Raw genomic sequence first — 15,210 nt, forward strand, 5'->3', positions numbered from 1 at the left:
GATTGAGGACAAAGGACAAGTGCAGGAGTATCTCAGCTGGGGAGAAAGGGGGACAAGGGAAACTATCTGTAGGTTGTCACTAAAGAGGGCGAGGAGATCCCTGGTTGTGCCGAGCCGGGTGCCCCCAGCCCAGGCAAGCAGAGCTCCTCCGTGCCTTGCGAGACCTGCCCCATGGTGCACACATTTTAATGCTCTCCACCCTGCGCTTAAAAGGGCTGCAGTATTTATTTCAAAAACAGTGAAATTGTGACTTTTTATCTCATGACATTTATATGGGTTCTGAATAATGTGTTTAAAAGCGAGCGTGGCAGTGTGAGGGTGCGTGAGAGAGTATTTGAGGGGCGGCTGGGTACTGGCTCTGCATCGTAGCCAACTGACTTTGAAGCTTGCTCACTGAGACAGGGCGTATGTGTACTGTGTACCACAACAGAATTTAGCACAATGTTGTTGTAATGTTATTGTATTTGCTTCAAGTTTGTATTATTTAAGATATTTTTTTTTAAAGAAAATGAAAGTGAAAGAAAAATGCCAGGCCTTTCTTTAATACGTTATTTTGAGAAGTGCACCTTAAAAATTCAAGAATCACATAGAAGCTGTAATTTTGTCTCTTGATATGTTGTATCTGCAGGTAGGTATACCTTTGCTTGGCTGGCCTTTAAGTATTATTTTTGATGCAAATTTAAAAAAAAACCGAACCAAACAAAACCAAACCAGACCCAAACCGAACCACTTTTGAGAAGGGCTAGGGAGCTTGGGGTAGCATTTGTGCTTCTGGCTGAGTTAATAACAACATTGTTAAGAGTTTAAATTTGAAGTGAAACTTTTCTGTGGTGAGAAAATATTTAAAGAAATATTGCCAGACACTCAAACCAACAGAAAGTCTGAAAAGGATCAAGTGTTACAGTTTTAGTGTACTTCAACTTGGAAAAAATAAAATTGGAAACAGCAGTGTTAAATTTTTTTATTATTATTTGTTAAATGTCTCTTGAAGGTCTAATTGTTTGGCCAGATTCATTATTAGTAATTTGAATGATTTACAAAGACGTACTTTAAAAACTGTATTGATACTTTATATTTTAAAAAAAACCATTGAAATAATTGTGAAAGGCATTTTAAAAGAAGGCAATTAAAATACATATTAAAAATTTACATGTCTCTGGAATTTGTTTTTACATTCCGTGGACTGTGGGGCAGATTTTTTTCATTGTTTCTTTCTTCAAATGAGGGCTTGCACAGCTGCATGAACACAGTGACACTTTTTCTGTCTTTGGCTCCCTATTATCATTCGGTTAAGAGACTCATGGAATTAATTAGAACTCCACCATCTATGGATTAAAAAAAAAAAAAACAAAACAAAAAAACCAGCTGGGTTTAGCTGAAATTGCTAATTAGTTAAAAGCTGTTGGAAGACCATTTGTGGTGTTGGTTGGTGCCCCCGCTATCAATTAAGCCATGTTTCCCTGGAAGGCCACACTGAACGTGTTTATTTTAAATGTATATACATCATGTCGAACCTCTATTCAGGAAGAGATTTTTTTGGAGGGTCCCTCTCCTCACATTTTAGAAGTTAGAAACCGCCAACCAGTCTTCTGACTAATCGGAAGGGACCTCTTGTTTTCACTAGTTAGTCTCCGATGAGCTTGGTAAGCAATTTTTAACAAACCGAATCAATTCAGCGGCCACTTCTCTGCCCTGCCCTGTGCTTGCCACCCTGCTGGTGACCTTCAGGTTCAGCGAGTACTTAAAGTTAATTATATCCCTAATGACTTCGCAAACTTGCTTCCAGATATTGTGAACTGGGGCAAGGTTCGAATGTAAACATAGGCCCCTCTTTCTGTTGCTGAGGTAAATAATATTAAAATGTTATTGGCAGCGTATCTTGTCTGCAGCTAACAAATTTAAGTAAAATCAAAGTTTGAGCACCTTCCAGCTTTTTAAGTAAATGCTTCCTAAATTCACAAATAAGACTCAAGTTTGGATATTACTGTCTTCAGAGAGAGGTGTCTTCCTCTCCGTTTACTTTGTGTGTCCCGCTACATTTTGTTAATATACTTAAACACACAAATCAGCTGTAAAGAGTTGTTTGTTTATTTATTTGTTTTTAATTCAGAGTGTAGGCCGAGTCGCTAGGTAAAATTTTTAACTTCCAGTTCCTGAACTTGGTTTTGCTGTGGACTGTTTGGCTTTTGTACAGTAATCTCAGAGGGTTGTTATTTACTTTCTCAGAGATACTGAGATTCCAACCCTTTATGAAAGGTATTGAAATGTATTTTTCATAGAATGATGGGAGATAGTCTGGGTTTCATAAGAATTATAAAACCATAGAATACCAGGTTGGAAGGGACCTCAAGGATGATCTGGTCCAGCCTTTCTTGGCAAAAGTGTGATTGAGACAAGATGGCCCAGCACCCTGACCAGAAGAGCGTGCAATGATGGGGAATCCACCACTTCCCTGCGGAGATTGCTCCAATGGCTGATTGTTCTCATTGTGAAAAATTTTCCTCTTGTGTCCAATGATAGAAAATAAATGTTTCATGTTTTTTCCAAGGTTGTTAATTTCAGTCTGTAATAGCTATTGAGGAATATACAGCAGTGATTGCTAAAAGAGAAATTTCAAATAGAAGTATTTTTGCCTTCATAAAACAATGATATCACAAAGCAAACTTGTTCTTCCAGTCTTACCCAGACTGCTTAATGCTTGTCATGGAAACATCAGGGCAAAAGTATCAGGAACAATATTATTTTATTTTCCTGCTCTTGTCTTTCGTCATGTTCCTGGGATGCTTGCAATTCTCTTTACTTAGACCACAAGAGTGCCTAAAAGAGGTACCTTTAGCTTCAATATCAACACTTGAAAGCTTTAGCTCCAAAAATAAGCATGATATGGATCAAGCTACTGTTTCCTTCTTACTTACATTTTGAATGAGCACCTGCCAGAATATTATATAAATTCTCATCGGATTTTCTGAATTATTCATCTGTAGCTGTCTGTTGAACATGGCCATTTTGCTACAAGTGAATTACAAAAGACATAAATTTAACTGCTATACCAAAAGCTTTTGTAAGTAAGTGGCGGTGGGAGTCCTATATATTTCTACTTTTCTGCTGCATCCAAGTTTGCATTTATATGCAAGATTTTAATATGTGGTAGCAGAATAAGTGAAATGTCAAAATACCCATATTTGAAGTCATAGTATAATTATTAATTTACATTTAGGTTGGAATATAATCTGTTTGGCAAGTAATTTTTTAAAAAAACAACAAACCCTTCTGATTTTTAGGATTATTCTGGTACTGGCTTGTGCTCAGCTATGCTTTACAAACTCAGAGCATCGTTCTATTGGTCTTGTTTACCAAAGCTGTTCCCTTTCTGTATGTGATGCAGAGTCAAGTTACCTACACATCTGAACTGATTGCTCTCCTTTCCCTTGGTAGCACTAGGCTTCCTAATAAAATCTACGATCCTGTAGGCACCATGGTGACTTCGTGCATGATCTGAGCCCTGTCGTTGCTCTGCTGAAGCTATTATTACTGTAAATGACATTAAGAAAATGCATAAACTTTTTTCAGGATAGGGTCGTCTGTTTCTGAATGATGTGGATAACAGAACAAACATGGATTTCCCTACCAGGCTTAAAAGGTGTCTTTAAAATACTTGGATTTTGAATAATTTGGTTTATACTGAATACGGCTCTTTCCCTATTAATTTACTTGAGGGCATCACTACTAATTTTTTGGTGGGGGTAGCAGAGGGGAGGCCTAGTTGGAGTGTCTGAAGGAAGGTTGGGAAAGGACCATTCCCAGTTCCCTGCAGAGAAGCGTGCTGCCTTCCATCTTTCTCCATCCCTTTAAATCCCATGAACTCAGGCAGGTTCACCCATCCTTCCTTTGCTGACCCAGGAAAGCGTAAGCACGTGCAAAGGGGAACTCGGATAACTCTACTTCTCCTGCCCTGCTAATCCCCCTAGCTCTGCTGATCTGATTTTGGTCTGTAAGCAGCTTAATTTTTGGAGTCTTACTTTAAAGGATCAGTTGATCTTGAAGTTGTTCTTATATCTAAATAATAGCTCTCTGAAATGCTACTGTAGCCTTTCGTTCATTCCCTACACTTTCTTATGTATTGCTCCTTTTATCATGTCTATAAGTTATTGGCCTGGTTGACCAAATCAACCACTTCAATGAGATATGTATTTTCAATGAGATGTGTATTTTCCTTTAAAAAGTAGCTTAATTTTTCCCTATAGGTGTTATATGGAAACAGGTAAAAATCAGGTTTTTTAAACATCCTGGTTTTCATGTCTGCTTTAGAAAAAATAGGTTGAAAGCAAGTGGCTGTTGATTTGGGATTTTTTTATAAAGATATTTTTGTCAGTGGTTGGCTTTGGTTTTGGATCAACGTTTTGACTTTGTAAGAAAGTTAGTTTCCCCACTGCTGGTTTTGCCTGTTTAGCAGACACCCGGCGTAGCAATTACCTGATCTGTAATCTGGAAGGCTGTGTCACTCTTGAAACAGTACAGCTTGTATTGTTGAGAAATGTTGCTACTTTGTATTAATTTTTCATTCCCGCAAAAGTTAAGTCTGTAAACTGGAGAGAGATAAGGGTCACAGCGGCACTCTTTTAAGAGGAACAGAATAAAACCAGCACCACATACCAGCATCAAAGTTAGTGGTGACAACTGACGATGCATATCCCAGGAGATACGGTTACACTTCTGGGAATTCATTTCCATTCTGTCAGTTCTTTTCTCTTCTTGATGTAATTACAGAGGTTTAGTAACAAGTGCTATTTAAATCATACATTAAAAAATGGAAATCTGTGAGAGTACTTGACGCTGAGTTGTTGAATAAAGATAAGGAAAATATGATCCTAGATCTGGAATCTGTTGCTGTTAATTGGCAGTAGTTAAGCAGAAATACTTTAAAGCATTTTATTAGTGTTGGATTAATTTTGTGATTGTCTCCTGCATAATTTGGCTTTCTGCAGTAGTGAGATTAAGAAAGCACTTTTGATTTCATACACTTGTTACTGAATGGATAACTGGTTTTTTGGGTCTGAGTATTTCCCGGTTATTTTTTTTCTCAAATATATGGAAAGTGTAAATTAAGCTCTGCAAAGCATGAGGTATGTTTGCTATATTTTGCTGTATAGAGTCCTATCGTGGCTCAAACTGTTCAATTTGTTACGGGAGTAGAAATGTTACGGTCAGAAGGTGTAAGACTGATCTGTATTGATGTTTTAATTATTGTTCATTGTCTACTTAGAAACAGACTATCGATTAAGCTGTAGGTTCTCAATAACATTATCGTCTTATGGTTTAATACAATTAAGTAACTTAATCTTTTTGTGACATATTGTTGGAATTGATCCATTTGACTTAATTTGAAATTCAGAAATAAATTCCACTGCGTCTGGATTGTTGACTCCTGATACAGTAGTACTTCAAGTAAGAAAACACTTAGTGGAGTTGGAATATGGTGTAAAGTCCTGCTTCCTTTCTCCCCTCACGTCTCTCCCCACCAAAAGCTGACCTTACGAATAGGAGCAGAGGTGATTCTGGTTTTATTAACTTTATGAAGCTGCCTCGGAGACCAGGAGTCATCATTATGGCAAAGTACAGAAACATAATGTGCCACTGAATTTGGAAGTTCTAGGAAGAGTGGCTTCAGTGGTTCAACCCCTCCTGCCTCGCGTTGATGTTTGTTCATCATCTAACAATTTTCTTCTTTCAGTTCTTGCAAGTATACATTTAAACGTGTCAGGAGTGTTCATTGTCAGGAGTGTTTGTGGCAGACTGAAGAGCAGAGTGCTATTTGTGTTAATGGGTATTATGGCGGAAAGACATGCAGATATTCAGGGATTGTAGACAGTCATGAGGTTTTTTTACTTATACCTAATATAGCTGTTTTTATGAATTGTATATGTGCATGTATATACCCATTGCATATGATAACCTAGTGGCTGCTATTTTTTTTTGCATCAGCTTTACTATGTTGCTTACGGTTTATTTTTCAATTGGCAGGTATTTAATTAGTCAAGGAGCACATGTAGGAGCTGTAAATAGTGAAGGAGACACTCCATTAGATATTGCTGAAGAAGAGGCAATGGAAGAGCTGCTTCAGAATGAAGTAAATAGACAAGGTAATTTTGAATATGGAAGGGTGGTTTTGTTTATTGGACACTACATATATTTTTGAAAACTTATGCTGAATGAGGAATTTTGAAGTCACTGAATTTATTTTCTAAAGAGAATTGTCAATGCAACGTATAGTGCTCAAGCTGTCTTCTAGGTGTTTTTACTCAGCCTAGCCTCTTGTGAAGGAAGAGGTCAGAAGTATTGAACCCAGGGGTTGATTGGATTCTCGCATTCACTTAACAGAATTTAGGTAGTAATCAGATACTATGGATGGTATTCAGTGCATCTGGGATATAGACTATGTCTAAAGAAGTTCCTGCCTTAAAGAGGGGAGAAATAGGCACTTTTAGAGTGACTTAGGTGTCAGTGTTAGAGTAAGGTTAATCCGGCCCTAAGGTAACTGTTTCTTTCCATTGACTACACGAAAGCCTAGAATAACTAAAACAAGAGTAAACAACCATACTGTGTCCCATAAATCATGCTTTGTGTCTAGTTCTGACCTTTCAAATGTCCTTCTACAATGTCAAAAGTCTTAAACTAGTCTTGGCATAAGGAGTCTTAGATTGCACTTGTTTTAGGCCTGAGAACCTATCATGAAACTTTAAGTTCCTCCCTGTTTTGTGTACTCTTTTGAGAGCGTTCATCTAATAGTACATGCATAGGTATCAAGTTTTGACAGCATCGTTTAAAAATGTATGCCCTAAATTTACGCACCTTGCTCCTAGAAAATAGCTAGTACTGGCAGTGGTGTCTTTACAAGAGAAATTGGCCTTTGAAAAATCACATTGATTCATTTTTCCCTGCTTTTTTTCCCCCTCCTTAAACTACCGTTTTCCACGTTCCAATCCTCAGGTGGGTTTTCCAGTGAAAGATCTTTGAAAGTTTCTTTTTTTTTCCATTCCACAGAGGAAAGAATATCCAGTTGTTGACTGACTACCTCGAGTCCAATAGAAATGCTCTGTTATCCCAGAACTCCCAGTTCAAGAACTGGGGTGCTGTGGTCTAAGTTATATTATATATTGAATGAAGATGACATTCAGAGTGAAGATGGAGCCTTGTGGGGGGTGTGCCAGGGGACTCCATCTCCATTACTTCTAGACCCCTGCCCGCCTCTTAAAAGGTTTCTTCCTCCTTGAAAGTGTCAGGGTTTTTGTAGCGTTGTATTTATATCTCTAAGATAGATTTACATAATTTAACAGTAAACTGGTAATTGCTTCAGGCTTTGACCTGATTTAATTGGTATGGTTAAACCCATTTAATGCCCAAAGCAAGCGGATGACGTGATATGCAGGGAAATAAGAGATACTGATATACAGCAGTAGACTGTAGATTTGACAAAGGCTTTGATTCAATTATTTGGTAGCGTTAATGGAATTTTGATTAACAGTTCTTACAGTTAACACACGAAGAACAGATTAGATAGTTGAGATATTTTTTGTCTGTACTGCCATTTGTCTATTTTAATTTGGAAAAAATACAGTTGTTGTTCTCTTTTCTAACAGTACTGTCAATCTTTGCTGGAGAGTTATTTCTGGAACATGCCTCAGCCTAAATTCTTGAAGGTTGTTTTTGAAACATTTGACTTTAGCGATGTGCTATACTAATTGACTGTAGTAGTTCTTCGTAAAATTGACATTATATGGGAAGAGACCTCTTCCATAATCTCTTATTTATATGTTACTGCTTTTTTAAAAAAAATGTTATATGGGGGCTTTATGTACATTTTTACAATGCAGAGATTCAACATTACGTGCTGATTTTTATTCTTTTACAAATTTAATTACTTTGAACATCCCAAACATAAAATTAGCACTGGCAACCTAAACTCAATGCCACAACTCACTGAAAATTTCAGTGTGGTTTGCATAGTTTGTATTTAAAGCTTACAGTAAACTATCTATGGTATTGTCTTCATGAGTCTGAGAAGAATGTAGATGTTCCCACACTGTAGCTGTTAGATTCTAAAGGGATAATTCAGGTTGTTTTAAAATAGTAAATTTCACTTGCTATGGAAAACCTGCTTTCCAAGCATTTCTGTTACATTTTTATGTCACTTGGCTTGCTGACTAGCTAAAGGATTTTCAGAAGATTGGTCTTTCTCAGATGATTCAAAAAATATATTGGTTGAACGAGGCACCGTGTCAGGTGAGAAAAAACTTGCTGGGGCTGTGCCTCAAAATGGTTTGACCTCCCTGTGTGGAAAACAGGGATTGGATGCTGTGCTGCAGAGTGACCACACTGTGAACATCCCTGACAGCATTTCTGCCTTCCTGGTCTTAACAAGACACTAAAGCCTATTGTTATATATATATAGCCTATATATAATTTTATTTATATACATATATATTTATAGATATTTACACACAGAGATATATATGAATGCATGTTTATATATATGTGTTCTACGTAGCTTGTTTTGCCGTTAGAGCACTTAGGAGTTCCCGTTTCGCAGAAGCAGGGAAGAAGGCATGCAGCATTCCTCCTTCTGAATTTGTGTCTGAAGGTGTAAGAGCTAAGGGCTTTTACCTGCAGGGATGAAATCATAGGAAATATTTAATGATTGTGGATGAGAATGGAATAGAAAGAGCATGGATCTGGATGTGCACTTGTCGTGTATGTCTTATTAAATCACAAGACAGTTGTCTCAGCAATAAGCTTTTAATCATGCTTTTGATGGCATCCCTAACTTGCATTTAAAGTTAACGTCATACACAGAATTACTGTCGCCATTATCATGATCACTGGGAAAGTGCCTAATTGTGTGTATGTTGTGGCTAGAGAAGTTAATAGCTCTAAAATAGGAACTTAATTATTTGTCTTAATGCGGAATTAACACTGATGCATTGTGACAGCTTCATCTTTGACTATACATGTGGCTGAATGCAATTATCCCTCCAGCTTCAGCATTGCTCCACATATGAAATAAATGAGTGCCGCAGTTTTGATAATGCAAGGTGACTGTGGGGACTGTGGAATGGTCAGCCCTGGCTCAGTATTACTGGTGGTGGAAGATCAGCCTATTTATTTTGAAAATAAACAAACCTGAGTGCCAAAAAATCTTACCTCTGTATAGGTAAAATGCGCAGTGTGAAAATTAAGTGGATGTTTTCTGTAACATTCTTGCCTTGCAACCTTTTCATTATAGTTTCATTTTTGTATTCCTTAGTTAATGCCGTGAGTATGGCTTCCTGCGTATGGGTGTCAGCAGTCAGAGTCTTTTGGTGGCAAAAGATTGCCTGGAATGATCAGTCAGGTTCATTGTGATTTCAGATATGTTGAAGTGATGACATTTTTCTGTTAGAAATCTGAGGAGAATCACCATGTTAGCTCACCCTTGTTGCTGCTTTTGCAGACCTTCAGTCTTTATAGGAAAAGTTCAAACAGAGCCTTCCAGTTGTGCAACTATTCAGCCTTCCACAGGTCATCAGTTTGTTTGTACTTATGCCCAATTTTTACAGGTATTGAATTATGTTTTAAGAACACGTCTAGCTACAAGACGAAAAATGGGAGCCTCTGGAGACAATAAATTCACAGAAATAACAGAATACAACACAGTTCAGCTCTATGGGACATTGCAGGCTTAATTAAAAGAAGGCTCTGCAGTGTTTGCTCATCCTATTTTAGCATTCAGACTCCAAAATCAGACCTGTCTAGAGAGGAGATGGTCAGTGATCCAAATTAATCTTCCTGGTTATCAAGTTCTGTTGTAAGGAGATGAAAGAAGAGAGTTTTTATAGTAGTTTTCTCCAATATCTATCTTTCTTCAGTTATTCTGATCTCCATATGTGACACTTCTAAATTGTGACCCCTGGTTCAGGCGTCATTTCATGTGTCCTCTTGTGTGGGCCACAGATCCCCAGACAAGGCCACCTGTGTTCTGCTGAGCACAGAGCGGGACCCTGTTGATACACTAATTCAGTAATTCTGAACTAAAGGAGTAGCTATCCTAGAAGTGAAGCCATAGCACTCCCCTAGTAAGGAAAGCATTTTTCTACCCTAATCTTCAAAGGGGAGTTGCTGGCTTAATTATTTTTTGAGCTTAAAACCTAGTTTAGTTTTCTACTTTGTGAGAACATAAATTGGATACATGCTCAGGTAAGGTATAAAGATTTTTTGACACAGTTACAAGCACTTCACAAATAGCAAAACTAGGTGTTTTATGGAAATTATTTCAAAGTTGGGCTGAACAACTCTTCTCTCTGTGCACCATGTGTTTTAACTATTTTGTGTGTTATACAAAAAACTTCTTTTAGGACCTGTTTTGTTGTTTCTCCATATGGCTGAGATCTTTATCACGGGCCAGTCCCATGTATATAGGTGCCACTGCAATCCACGTAATTCTTTATCTTCATTAAAAATATTTACAGCTTCTTGATACGGTCCCTTATGTTTCTACTCTGCAGTGTTTCAGCATACCGAAAGACAGTCGTGTAAGGTTTTCATTTGCGCTGGTGAAAGCTGGCAGACTTGACAGAGATGTGGCTTTAGTCCCGGCGAGCCCTGGCCAGTTCTAAATGCTGCCTCTCCTCAGGTCTCGAGTAGGGTTAAGTGTAATGGTTTGAAGCGATTTTTCAGCTGTTTATCATCAGATGGCCTCTTAAAATTATTTTTAACCGCTTAAGCAGTTATTTTGAATTATAGGAAACATTCTCGGGAGGTGAGTTAGGGGGGAGAGGTGACGTGAGGTGAATCAGGATTTCATGATACAGCATGGTGGCTGCTCACTAATGGTCAGAGAGATCCCTTCTCCTTTTCCAAGGAGAAGCAAATGTTCCTCATTCTTAATTATAGGTAAATGTAACGAGACTCTCTCGGATGTATTGCTTAACTCAGCTCTGTTTATGTGGATAAAATGCGAACTATTACATTTGTATATAAACATTCGCTACATGAAGTAAAAAGTGGGTTGCTCTTCCATGCAGTATCTATAAAACATGCCTTTATATGGCTGAGGAGTCCTGAAACAATGATTCAGCATTTAAATTTATGCTGAATTTCATTAAACGCTCACTGAACGGCCCACTCTTTCCAAACCTGTTTGGAACTGTTGAATAACACTTGTTGATCAGAAAAAAATTAAAGCATTTAGCAATAAATGAGTAATGATTTAAGGAGCTGTGAGGCTGCCAGGGGGGTACAGCGTACTGGTGTTGAGCGGGAATCCTGGGGCTGCGGCTGAGCTGGGAGGCAGCGCATTGCCATCTATGGGCCGTAGGGAGAAAGTGTTGGAAACGTATGACCAGCATTTTCTTTTTCCCTGGTATCTTAATAGAGGCTGGAAAACAAAAAGCAAGAAGAAAGGTCCTTACAAGGTATAATAAAGGCTCTTCACATGCCGTTTTCTGTAATTAATAATGGGAATTGTATTTAGCTTATCTCAAAGAGCAGCTTTTTTTTTTCTGCGGCGCAGAGTTTAATTCCTGTTTTCGTGCCAGTTACTAATGTGGGATGTTTTACTTCGATTGGCAAGATTCTCGTACTTTCTTCTGTTGAAAGATGATCAAAAATTACTGTCTTATAAAATAATGTATCCATGCAGCCATTAGTCCTCTGCAGCCATTATATCTTGTGTGGGCTTCAGAAATGCAATCGTTTGTGACATTGATAGAAGTCTGTGTTCAGTAAGAGTTACTTTTTCTGCAAAAACATTGCTATTTTGACATAATTCTCTAGGTCTTTAGGCATACCTGGAAAATATGCTTGGAATTAACCATCAGAAGTTCCAGATCAGGGTTTCAGAGGAGTTTTTTCTCTGTTCTTCCTTTATACAAAAGTGCCTCAAAATGACCAGCCACACGCAGGAAGAGTTTTACACTGATAGGAATTTACGTCAGGTTCTTCAGGTGGAGAAGGTTACTCATGCTGATAAGGATTCACAGTTAGACCTCGGGCATGCAAAAAGGGAACGGACATAAGCGTGACTAACAGATGATATATAACCCAGTTATTTGTGCAGTAGTGTTTTGCAGGCAACACTGACATGTAAATGACTGGACTCTAGAGAATTATTTTCCCAGGATCTGCTGATCTGCACGGCTGTGTCATTCTGAAAGGCAAGCAGATGCGAAGGCCCAAGGAAGTTACAGTTTGCAATAGTTCACACATCAATATGTAGGAGCCTTTTAGAGGAATGAGAATATGTTCTTCTCAATACGTTATTGATTCAAAGTTCCTGGTTTTCATTCTTCGTACCTGTCAGAGTTATAAAGATTGTTAGATATTTAAAATTTAATCTCTGTTCAGATGTAGTTAGTCATGGGTTGTCTGGAGAGAGATCCTCTCAAGTGTTTTAGAAATTTTCACGTATTTAATTTTTACCACAGCGTCTTTCAAACAAGTGGATTTTAGCTTTTTCCGCTGCTTAGTGCTTCAGCAATCTTCTGTGTCTTCCTGCATCTTGCAGATTTGTCCTCCAGATTATGGGGTTTCATCAGTTTCTGATAAAACGTAATTCTGTTAATTTTTATTTAATTGCCAAGACTGAAATGATTGTTTCAGGCAGTTAAGTGGACGAGTCTAGGAGTTAAGTCAGCTGCTTAGAATACTTAATGTATAACCTGACTCAGTTATTTTACAATACGTAGTAAAGTTTTATCTTTTCATCTGTTCTTAACATAAATTTTTACCAGATTTACTTAGTGAACCGACTTTTCTCAAACTGATCTTTCTTTGTGTTTTGGTTGGCCTTTTTTTGTAAATTAAATATTTTTTTTTCCTTTTTTTATATATTTGTAGTAAGGGAATAACTGTTATGATGTGAATTGACGAAAGAATAATAAAAAAGAAGCGAACTCGGTTGTAGCGCTGTCATATGCTACCACAAACCAAACAAATGACACGTTATATTTCCAAAAGCATGTAATAATTACATTCCTTCTTTCTGCATTTCAGGAAATTTTGATATGGGCACGTCATTTTCAAGGGTTTTCTTGCTCTGTAATTGGGGAATTGCAGCATCTGTGACATACCAATTTGTATGTAATGTAATAGATATGTCAGTCTGCTATCCCCTGCCCTAAGGGTATTTCAGCAGTGCCAATAAAATTCTTTCAGTTTGCCAGTTTGTTGCTCTGGCTTTCTAGTTGCCAGTGGATTGAGGAGAGCTTGGTGAAGCCGTTTTATTATAATTTGTTTTATTACATTTTACATAGTAGAATGATTTGCTGCGCTACATATGATCACCTCTATATTATCTATGTTTTTTAATTATGTGATATTAATACTTTATTTAATGAGGGCCACTATAAAGACTTTGAAAATTAATTAAGATTATTTATGTAGAGTAGTTTCGAAAAAAATATGTTCTAGCTTTGCATAGTCTTGTTTGCAGTCTTCTTTATAGTGTGTTGAACAGTTAGGAGAGTTACATGATAGGAACAAATTTGCTGGAGAGAAAAACGGTTTGGGGAAGGATGAAGCTTCTGCAGGAAATACTGAAAGAAGGCAGAATTAGATCTGAGTCAAGGAGCATCTATCTCTTTAAGTATTTTTAAAGTCATCTTAACTTCTATTTTGCAGAAATTAAAAATTCAGAAGACAGAAGAACAGTATATATTTCCCAAGTCCCTGCATACCAGTGTCTAAGATGAGACAAATCATACACATAAAATAATTTTCCTGAACGTTGGCCCACTGATTTTCTGTTAGAGGTCAACCCAGATACAATTTGTGCTGTTCAGGACCACAATTCCTAAGTCCCTTTTCTTCACAAAGTTGCCACCATTCAGTCAGCATAGATACAGCAATGCTCACGCATAGTTCTCTTCAAGACCACTTTCCCGCTGTGTTCTTTAGATCACTCCATGTAGTAGTAATTAGAAAATGCTTGCAAATACATGCTTTGCTTTGCCCATTCAGGGTCTGGGAATTTTTTCCAATCTGTTTAACCTGATGTGTATACTTGTAAATATTATATTGCATTCCTACCTTTTCATCAGTGTATAATTTCTTGTGAGACATAAGTTTTGAGAGTGTTTTTGTGGTGTGTTTTTTTTTTTTAACCTGAGGTATGAAGGGAGATTTCCAAAGGCTTGGCTCTTTGAGTATAAGGTTTGTGTTTTACTATGATAGATGACAAACCAGAAATTCTTTATAAAGTATAAAAAATATAGCTCCATCTTTCTTACCATCAATATTGAGAAGCTATGTTCCTCTTCCCCTAGCTATCTCCTTGTAAAAAAATACGTAGCTACTTTCTACAGATACATTGAACCAGACTTATTTTTTGGTGCTTAGAAGGTTAAAATGTAATTTTTCTCTTTTTTTAACAGGTCACTTCAGTGATTATTACTGTGATGGTAGACATTCTTAAAATTGAAGAGGCAGTTTTAGTAGTTTTTTTTTCTTTTTCCTTCTTTGGGGAAAAAAAACGCATTATGCATGCAAAGTGTCATGCAGTAATGGATGTTTTCATAACCTCTTGGGATTCATCTTCAAAAAGATATTCATATCTAACTGTGAACATTATTCATATTATTTAGTTGTTATTTTATTGTAATACCTAAACATGTTATAATGTTTGTTACATACTTGAAGTGTTTGAACTAAAATATTTTGTGTCCTCTCTTCCCCTCTCGCCCTCCCTACCTGAATTAGGGGTTGATATAGAGGCAGCTCGAAAAGAAGAAGAACGAATAATGCTAAGAGATGCAAGACAGTGGCTCAACAGCGGCCATATAAATGATGTCAGGCATGCAAAATCTGGTGGTACAGCACTTCATGTAGCTGCTGCGAAGGGCTATACAGAAGTCTTAAAGTAAGTGTAGTTTCAATGGAATTTTTTCATATTTGATTATCCTGTTGATGTAATGCTGCTTGGAATTGATAGGATGGGACGCTTCTGAATTTAGGGGTCGTATCTTCGAAAATAATTATCTCTAGAACTATCTTTTCCTCAAAATTTGATTTTATGTTTTCAAACACTTATAAATGATGCTGTTAACTTTCTACGTTAAGTCATTCAAAATATGAACACAGTGTACGTGTTGGGTCTGCATACTTATTTAAAAGAAGAAAGTTGTCAAAAAACTTGCCCTGTTTCTAAAGCCAATACCTTTTATGCCAGTTAGCATTCTG

General features: G+C 37.3%; 1 protein-coding gene across 1 annotated transcript in view; it reads left to right on the forward strand.

The window, feature by feature from the left end:
- PPP1R12A (protein phosphatase 1 regulatory subunit 12A) overlaps window positions 1–15,210 on the forward strand; it is a 123,070-nt gene that overhangs the window by 59,298 nt on the left and 48,562 nt on the right. Inside the window, exons 3-4 of the mRNA XM_063322875.1 lie at window positions 6,022–6,140; window positions 14,731–14,890. Coding sequence (XP_063178945.1) covers window positions 6,022–6,140; window positions 14,731–14,890 — 279 coding nt within the window. The remainder of the gene's footprint in view (window positions 1–6,021; window positions 6,141–14,730; window positions 14,891–15,210) is intronic.

This window comes from Chroicocephalus ridibundus, chromosome 1 (assembly GCF_963924245.1).
Source record: "Chroicocephalus ridibundus chromosome 1, bChrRid1.1, whole genome shotgun sequence".
Classification (NCBI taxonomy): Eukaryota; Metazoa; Chordata; class Aves; order Charadriiformes; family Laridae; genus Chroicocephalus; species Chroicocephalus ridibundus.